Raw genomic sequence first — 10393 nt, 5'->3', positions numbered from 1 at the left:
CTAGTCGTATTGCTAGATTCACATGCAGCTCCCCGAAAGTGTTTGTTCTTAAATGGCAAATGTAAATTGGAGACTGATAATGTTTTAAGAATAAGGACAGTCAAGCAGGAGAAATAGAAGGGAGTGGATTAAAAAATAGATCACAGAAAACATTGCAAAATGCCACAAGAGATGAGAACTAGGATGATACAGTATATTTCATTTTTTCCATAAGATGTACTAACGTGGTGATGGACGACAAAAGTCAAACATCCTCTATTTTTTTCCTTTTCTTCCGGAAATATTTCAAAATATAAATCATGTTACATTTTTACAACCGTACATACACAACTCCTCTCAAATGCACTTTTAACGACACTATGCGTCCTTGAATAATAAGTGCACCAGCATTATGCTGACACTTTAAAAGGGTCTTTCAAAACTGATAAAGTTCAAGGAATTATTATAATAAGCATTTTAAGACTATAATTTCCAAATATTATAGGCACATTAAAATGCCGGTCATTGTAGTAAGCATATGAGAAAAAAATTACAATCAGTTTGCATAAATGAGGTAATCAGCAAAATACATTTGTAGAAGGTGTTACAGGGTCTATGAATGAAACTATATTTCAGACTGTAATGTCATATATTTGGCTAACCATAAGATTCCATCTGAACACACAAGGAAACAGGTTACAGTCGTTATTTATTTTTCACTGTTATGCTTCTCTTTCTCATCTACTTTTATCTAATGGGCTTTTGTCTTTAATGTTTTGTTTCTGAAAACATAACATTGATGTGGTGGTACAATTATGTGTAATAGTAACTACCAGACCTCGCATTAGTTATCTAGAATCAATTTCTATGCCCGGAAAAAAATTTATACTTGGAGGGGCAAAACTCACCGAGTTTAAAAATGTTGTGAAATTAGTCTTGGTACTGATATTGACAATAGGAAGAGACTGAGTTTGAAATACCATTCAAAAGAGAGGAGGTTCAGAATTCAAGAGAAAAAGACATTACAAATTCCATTGTAGACTTCAAATTCTAACAGGATACTTTGCACTGGAAAAAGCTAGCTGTCGGGATTCATACCGAATTTTTAATAAGATATTCTAGAAAACATAAACAGTATTTAGAGCAATCACGGATAATTATTGATCAAGATATGTAAAATTCACATGACTTTGTTTGAGTAGTGCAGAAATATAAAAATGAAAATTTCTTAACGAAATTTGACAGATTTAGCTGTGAAATTTAAAGCCACGTGACTATGGCGTATTGGATAATTGAAGTACTATGTATGGTGTCAAATTTTTGTTGATAACAATAAATGCTCTTGGAATCAGAATGGCTTTTGCTTTAAAAACTAGTTATGACTTTGTTTAAAGACTGGCTCATTCATAAGACAAAATCTGAAAGCAGTCTCAAACACTGAGTTGAGAGTTAACCAGTGAACTAATTTACATATGAAAGTTAGAACAGTAACATTATACACTACCGGTTTTGCTAAGAGGTTATCATTTTAATCTTACATAGATCTTGTGAATCTGTATAGACTCTGTCATACAAACCGCTCTTCTACAGAATTTCACGTAAGAACTCATCTGCTAAACATATAAACTATTACCCAACCATTTTTAAATCATCATCATCATATTTCAACTACAATCTTACTTCGAACTCCAGCAAATATTTGGCTACAAGGACTATACAGAACTACAACTACACAGTTACCCTCCTGCAGGCAACCTGACAAAGATGAGGAGGAGGCGGCTAAAAAAGGACAAAACCAGCTTAGACAGACAGGACACTGCTTCTACAGATTCTTCACTACTTGTAACCATAAGTATAAAATTACGAAACCTGGGATAAGCATCGACTACGACAGCAGCGTTTCGTAAGTGTTTCAATCTTGGCTTTATGTCATTACATAGGTACTGGTAATGTTTGACTTTTGCTATGGGTGGAACAACATTCAAACAGTAATTTTCTTACGTAACATTTACTTTCAAGGGACGTTATGTGCCCATTGTGGTTTCATAAGTTTTTTTGTCATCAATAATAATTGGTGAACTTTACACTTTCCATCCGTAGTGAGGCTCAAATACTTATCCATACCCAATGATGTAGGTAAATGATAATGAGCAATAGTTAATTTCAGTTGTGAAGAGGCAGACGTAGAGATACATAAGTAATATCACACAAATTTATTACCTGTAGTTTAGGGCATCGAACGGCATATACACAACTTATGGGATAATTCATCTTTATCAATGCTAAGTTAACGAAAAAATAAAATGCGATAGTTGTCAGGGCAAAAATAAAGAGGTGGTCCGCGCTGTTAGTGCTCTTAGACTATCTCCCAAATTCTAATGGCATTTAAATCGCGTCTTATTAAGTAATATGCAGCATTAGCCACCAGTATGTGTACATTCAAACAACTTGAGGATTTTTAAAATCCCATCTTATATATTGGGATGTGCAGATTTCTTGATTAGAATGTAAGTAATTCAATGTTTGTAAATCGTGCTCTGAAATATCTTAATAAGAAAATGTCTGTTACCATTTTGAATTTTAGAAATTGTTTCCATAGGCAGTTTAACTAGATCACTATAAAAAAAAGATAATTGGGCCGACTGAAAAGATAAAAAATTTTGCCAAATTTCTGTACAATATATTAACACTTAGGCAGTGAGAACTGAATAAATTTTTCGGTAAATACAGCAAACAGTCTACAAGACAATAGGTTAGAATTTCAAGATTTACCCTGTTGAATCTGATTTACTCCATACGAAACTGGTTGTGTGCTTTAAAACTATGCTAGCCATGAGCGTTACTGCCTCCTGCCATAATGCTATTTTGGCTGCTAATGAACCTTTGGGATTACAATTATTGCCATTTGCTCTCTGGAAAGTGCGTACTCATAAATTATAGATATCGTACGCCGAATTTTTTTTTATTCCGATTGCTAACAAAAGAACGAAACATAAAAATCAACTAAATAAATCTGTCATGAATTAAAGGGGATTAAATTCTGAGCTCTTAGATGCTTACAGATACCTGACACACATTAGACGTGGTGATGAATAGTGTTATTTTATGCACTGATCAAAGCTCAACCGTTGTTGGTAAGCAAGGAACATTTTAGTTAGAATGTAAAATTAATCATCAATCATTGTATGTGTAAATATCCTTATATTTTTGGAATTTCAGTGGGAGCAAGTGATCCCACATTCACAGCATTCATTAGTTCAATACTCATGGGGACTGATTTAATTGCATAATATTTATTAGACCATAACAACCATTTCACTAAGTGGTCCTTGTGTCTTTTTAATCTAAACACAGGATTAAAATGCACCATAGTTTAATTGTTGTTTCATTGTTATTACAATACTAAGGTAATCTATTTGTAGAAGTTATTTTGGGAGGAAGAATAGTATTAGACTGTTGATTCTTGAGAATTTTCCAAGGGTTATACAAACTTCCCCTTTGTAATCAATTAAAAATACCACATAGAATGGACTTCCATTGATAAAAAAAATAAAGAAAGTACGGTCCTGTTTTACAATTTTGCGTAAAGGGAAAAACACACAAAGGAAGTACTGAAGAGTGAATCAAAGGATTATCCATGACTACCGAACACTTCGATAAATGAAGCCTCTCTGACCTCTGGTTAAGTATATCATCCACCACAGCAATTCCGACAGCGATTGGTTCAACTGGTCATACTTGACTGAGACACAAATGTATCTGAAACTGAATAAGCAAATATCTGTTGAAGTTGCTCCATCTAGATTGCTAAAGAATATCCTTACATTTGAAATACCCTGCTTAACATGGCTGTTGTTAAGAGGGAGAAGGAAAAGGCCCTTAGGGTAAATATCTGCAACACAGAACTCATGACACACACGAATAATAACTGCATATGCTGTAACCATTTATGTAGTGTGTACGGAAGACAACAAATGTGTGATACGAGTTTTAGAATGAGTCACCATTCCAGCTATCCCACAGCGTCCTGCACCGAGTAGCTGATTCCAAGTGCTGCTTGCTTGCACACAGAGCTTGACACGACCGTGTCTTGTACATCACCAGATCTCTTCAAGTTCTATCACTACATCACATCATGGATTACATTTATTATTTTACACATTTACACAAGTTTCGTTACAAACAATTTCAAAGTTTGTCTTTTATTAACAAGTCAGGAATAACTATTATATGTTCCTGCTAGGCTATCAGCTACTGTCTCCCTCTTTTTAAAGTTAAGTTAATACTGTATTTTGTTATCAATACCTCACACACGCACACACACACACACACACACACTCTTTCTAACATTAATATATAATTCACTGGACACTGCACATTCTAAATACAACAAATAATTTTTTCTTAACCTATTACTGTACAAAAATCTAAAGTTCATTATTCAAAATAATTTTATTTGTATTTGCTGTGATAAAATATTTTCCCCGTTTAACAACCAGTTACAGACATACATACATACATAAAGTTCATTTGACAGTTATTGTACTATTACTATGAGTATTCTTTTCTCATATAACAACACACCGATTAAACACATAATTATGACATGTACACATAGAGAAGAAATCTCAAAGCCTAACTGAAGAAAATGAGGAAAACCAGAGTTTGTGTTTTCAATATGAAATGCAGCAGACAGGAACAGAATGTGCCTCCTTGTTTGTTACACACTACTCTAGAAAAAAAGAAAAAAAAACAGCATAAAGGTGCCATGAAAATGAAAGTTTTTGCTTAAAGTAACAAGTAAACTGAATTTACAAAAGCACTAGATTTTGTGAAGACTAGAGACAACTGAAAATATGAAACTACATAAACAAATCTCATCAAAATTTTATGCATGCAAAGCAGAAAAGTCCTAGACAAGAATGGATTGATGCTCAACCTAATCACAAAATCTTTCCATCTTTCTAATGACAGCTGAAACTCTACTTACATGAAACACATTAACTCCCATCGCCTTATGCAAATGCTTAGAAAATATATTAAGTAACTATAAATCCTACAGGAGATCAACTGCAAAGAATCTCACATTTACAATAACGAATCTATATACAGAGACATAATGCATTATGATACAATAGCTAATCTGTTTTCTTTATATTAAACATTGCTGCGGATTGTGGTATGTTGATGTAAGCTAGTGATATGATGATTTTCGCAAGTATATAGGCTTGCCTTTCAGAGCAGTCAGTAAAACTTCAACTTTACAGCAGAGATTTGTAGAGCACTTTTGAAAACCACGGCAAATATTAGTCACAAAATAGGTTACAATAATTCTGCGTGTATATTGATACAACAGACATTCCACTGAACTCCACAAAAGATGAGGTAATGAGAATACTGAGAAATCATCAGTATATATATAGTATATATACACACATGCATACAAACGAAAACACTTACAGATTTACACTGCACAAACAAATACAAATATACCCTACACGAACACAAAAATATACTTACACACTTCCAAGTGTTATGCATTTTTCGAGATACTTGTGTAGATACATAATGTATATATGCACAAACACTTGTGGAGATAGAGTTAGTTTTAGTATTTTTGGTATTTTTCACTCTCAGGTTGCCCATTGAACATTGCATAAACATGACAGCTGAACTATGCTTACAAAACTTGTACGTTTATCATTAATACAACCATATGTTTTATACTATATGTATCAGTTTTAATAAGTGCATTTTACCAATAAAGTTTTTCACTATACAATAGCTAGTTATATACAGTATATATGTATATGTATATATACATATACATGTAAACTTATTTACACTAAAAGATACTTCTTTTTATCTTTTAAACGCAAGACTACTTAGGACATGGCTGACACACAATGACGTGTTTGTCCTGTTGCAGTAAAAACACACGCGTTGATTCAGCTGCAAACACCTAATTATCTACACAGATATAGTATTGTTACAAAACACTTGCAGTAATACGAAATACAAATATGAGTAAGCCTATTATAGTTAACAACAGTACGGATTGTTCTTATTTAAAGCACATACATATGTAAAAATATGTAAGGATATAGGTATGCATTTAGGGCAAATGCATATAGTATATATAGCACATAATAATGCTTATATTTTATAAATTTATTATTCATATTTACGTACTCATATCCCAATATATTACACATATACACATGCAAGCACAGTATCATAAGATATACAAGAAACTACATCAGGGCATTTTGTTAGAAATGAATAAGATTACATCTACCAAAACTGATAAACAATATGTGTTTAATGCTGATTTAAGAAAAGAAAATTCCCTGAAGATATTAATAATTAAATTGGTTACAATTTCATATCTAAATTACAAAGAACACTTAGATGTACATAACTGATGACGATAGAACCTTGACTGCAAGCTGCTGAAAGTCCCGCATTTACCAGACAAAAGTGCTACACATTATGTTAAATGAATTTCACGGATAGTAGCGTTTATAAACATGACTGCTATAAAAGGAATGATCTTTTTCAGAGACGAGTGCAATAAAGGAAATGGCTCTTTTCAAAGAGGAGTTTTATAATTCAAGTTGACCTTTCAGACGTGAGTTCCGTAGTGAGAATTGATCTGACTCAATTGCGGTGGTATATATTCTTCTGGCTTTATCATGGCCTTGATGCGCTGGAAATGAGAAAATTGGTGATTACTTCTCAAATGAAGAGGCACTAGTTTAAAATGGCAGGCTGAAGCTTAACACAACATTCACTAAAACCTTCTTTTATGTGAGCAAAGCAGACATTCTGTAAAGTTCCTTAAGGGTGATAACGCAGCCCAAAAGACTTTCTTTCTATATTGTACTTGACAGTATAGAAACTTGCGTTTCATATGCACCAGTGCGATATGACCTATTTTCATTTTCCTCTTGGAAAAAGTTTTTATTTTCTTTAACTAAAGGACCTATAATCATCTACCCAGTTGACCTACTATGGTGCTGCAACGTTTTCATCACAGATGCTCCTAATCACTCAAGTCTGGTTTCCATTATTCATTCCAAAATTATTTAACTGTTCTTCTGTTGTGAACTGCTTGTTATCTCTATAATTATATATATATATATAACAGCCAGAATTCTTAATGGATAAATAGCACAACTTCAGCACCTCTAAAGAAATCACTGCAAAAAAAAAAAAAAAAAAATGGCTAGCCAGAAGAAGAAAATTGGAATGATTTTGTTTACCTAAACCCGCTGTTGTGAATTCATTAACAAAAAGAGGTTTCTTTGGTCAGGCGGTTGGGAGCTCTCTTCTATTACAGCTTTCCTATCAACAATAAAGAGCAATACATCTAACATTACATATTAAAAGCTGATGTCAGTAAGGGTAATGGGTACTTGAGTGTGATCATGTCCATTAAAATACATTTCATCAGTGGCAATCTGGATCAGAAGGTATTCTGCTACAATTCTTACTTCGTGATTTTTAGATTAACAGTTAACCATACAAATGAAATCAATATTCATGGAGTTTTTGGTGTGGTGAACTACTAATATATTAATTATGACATCGGGAATTCATAGCTGACTGCGTTTCTGACAAAGTAATCAATTAGCATTTGATGGGAAAGCATTCAGATCTAAATAGTAAGTCTGGAGATGTATATCACATTTATATTTTACCAAAGAACTATGCCTTGAATTGAAAATTAATTGAAGCTAATCCTTGTCCCTTCTTGTCCTAGCTACAAAGAAATTCCTTAAACAACAGAAAACAGTGAAGCAACATACGTTTAAAAAAAACTTTCCGAGAGAAGCGATATTAGTATCCACTGGGAGAACTGAAATACTGTACTTAATAACTAAATTAAGTTTCAAGCTTCACAAAGACTATTTTCACTATGCTGGTCACCCTCACCTAGGAATACTCCGAGCTGGAATGACACTTGTGAAGTCACTTCTTCCTATACAAGTAATTTCCAACACAAACACATGCACTCTTTAAGAATCCTCTACCACAATAGGACCCCGCGAACTCTTTGAGAAAATCATGTATGGGTGGACTTGTTTGTAGTGTTGATGGATGTCAGTCAATTACTTGATTTTTCTCAACCCTACCAGTGATTAAAAAAGTGTGGGCTATTGGCAACTGTGATTATTCTTTATAATCTTCACGGGGTAAAATCTTAATTATGACGAGGCATAAAGGTAAGCTGTCCTTATTCATTACTTTATTTCTCAAAGACATACCAAATACCAAATACCAACGAAGAACATTCTCCTCCTGGCGAGAAGAACACGTAGTCGAAGAAACAACTTCTCCCAGACGTGTTTTATACACATTTCTCTGTAACCAATTTTGTCATATTTCATTCATGATTATCACTGCATGCATTGCTAAGCCAGTCCTCCTATCATGAACTTGTAATCTGCAACTGAATCTTCTGTATCAAATTATATGCATTTTTGTGTCTGTGAAGAAATGCAGACGGCCAGACTTACTCCCTCTTTCGATTAGTCAGAGATTTGTAACTACATTGCGGCTCGCAGCAGCCAATAACCTCTGTGAATATTCTGTACATGTACATAAATCAGTTCTAACTCAGTAATAAACTAGTCAACACACAGTCGATTTATCACTCAGAAAACCCCCTCTGGTCCAGTTTCTGGTGACATTCGGTATAACATCCTCATTAACAAGGGAAAGTAAGTATGTTATTCTCCATAAGTTCATACTTTGAAATCTATCCTGAGAGCATTGATGAAATGATGTGTGCAGCTTTGCAAAAGTAAGAAAATGAGTTCTTATGAATGATGTAATTGCTTGTGAAAACGAGCAGTTTTACAAAGGAGAACCTATTAGTATGCAGGGATGACTTTAGTCACCTAGATATTGTGTCAAAGCATAAGTCATGAGATTATCATTTCCTTTTTATAGTCCCCTACACCATTTCTTGTTGCGGTTCCCCTCCCCTACTCGTTATCAGTATATGTTAATTTCATACGTAAGTTTATCTTTCACAATCTTTTTTAAAAGTATTAGTGAACTTTTATTAACTTCGCTTAGAAGCATGCTAATAACCATTTTCTCAAAGGTTATTTGTAATCCGTTTTCAAGATTTTTCCAGACTGCCTGAGTTGGTCAGAATTGTTACTTCCACCGAGTGGTATGGCAGAGAGTGGGCTCGAATGCTCGAGTGAGTGATAAAGGTACATGCATACATTCATACATACATATATATATCTATATATATATATATATATATAGATATAATAATATCTATATATATATATATATATCTATATAATAGCTGCCCATCCCAGTGATGCCCATGAAATCTCTGATTGCAACCGAAAAACTCTCTCTCTCTCTCCTACACCCATCACCAGTGGAATACTGTAGAATGGTGGTTAAATATGTATGAAATGATGAAATGCAAAGATAAATGAGGATAAGAGAGTTGCATCAGTTTGTAAGTATGAAGGGGCAGAACCACTTGACAAAATAATATTGACAGAAGAAGACGTTAAAAAACAAAATAGAAAACTAAACAAGTTCAAATCTTCTGGCCCAGATGGGATTCATCCAAGAGAAATTAAAGAGTTAAAAGAGGAGATAGTTCCTCACCTATCTCCTCTTTTAACTACATGAACTATATGAACTACAGAAAAACGGCAGAACAACAAAAGGCACCTAAAGAGTGGAAACTAGGTAATGTTCCCCCAGTTTACAAAAAAAGGCCCAAGATAATAACCAGGAAATTATAGACCAATCTGCCTAATGTTGGTCCCTTGTAAGATTTTTTAGTCCATAATTGCAGATCAAATTGTGGCTAATATTGATAGAAACAACCTGTTGTTAAACAGTCAACATGGCTTCAGACAAAACAGATCCTGCCTATTAAACCTCTTGGAGTTTTTCCACAACATGTTTGATATTTACAACAGTAGTAGAGCAATTGATATACTCTACTTAGGTTTCCAAAGGGCCTTTGACAAAGCTCCACACAAGAAACTACTGATAAACGTTGAGGCTTTAGGAACTGTAGGAGAAAAGGCAGACTGGATTGAAGACTGGGTAACAAATAGAAGACAAAGAGTCGTAATAATCGGGGATGAATCAGAAACAGATGTGCCAAGCGGAGTTCCTCAGGGTACTGTCCTTGGACCGCTCTTGTTTTACATTTATATTAATAGCATCGATGTAGGAGAACTCGTAGGATAGCCAGATTTGCTGAAGACACCAAAGTAGGTGCAAATGCAGAATCAGAGGCAGTAGAAAGTTTAAAAAATGACCAAAACAAAATAGGAGAGTGGTCAAAAAGATGACAAATGCTTTTTAACTTTGATAGGTGTAGTGTTACAAATAGGAACAAACAAACCTCATGCTGCTT

General features: G+C 34.0%; 1 protein-coding gene across 1 annotated transcript in view; it reads right to left on the bottom strand.

The window, feature by feature from the left end:
* Window positions 1-609: 609 nt before the first annotated feature.
* The window catches only part of LOC135202551 (sodium-dependent serotonin transporter-like), a 344867-nt gene continuing 335083 nt past the window's right edge, over window positions 610-10393 (bottom strand). Inside the window, exon 14 of the mRNA XM_064232032.1 lies at window positions 610-6688. Within this exon, the coding sequence (XP_064088102.1) occupies window positions 6605-6688 (84 nt within the window). The 3' untranslated portion in view covers window positions 610-6604. The remainder of the gene's footprint in view (window positions 6689-10393) is intronic.

This window comes from Macrobrachium nipponense, chromosome 30 (genome assembly GCF_015104395.2).
Source record: "Macrobrachium nipponense isolate FS-2020 chromosome 30, ASM1510439v2, whole genome shotgun sequence".
Classification (NCBI taxonomy): Eukaryota; Metazoa; Arthropoda; class Malacostraca; order Decapoda; family Palaemonidae; genus Macrobrachium; species Macrobrachium nipponense.
Note: the sequence above shows the minus strand (reverse complement) of the source record. Positions and strands in the feature narration are given on the sequence as shown.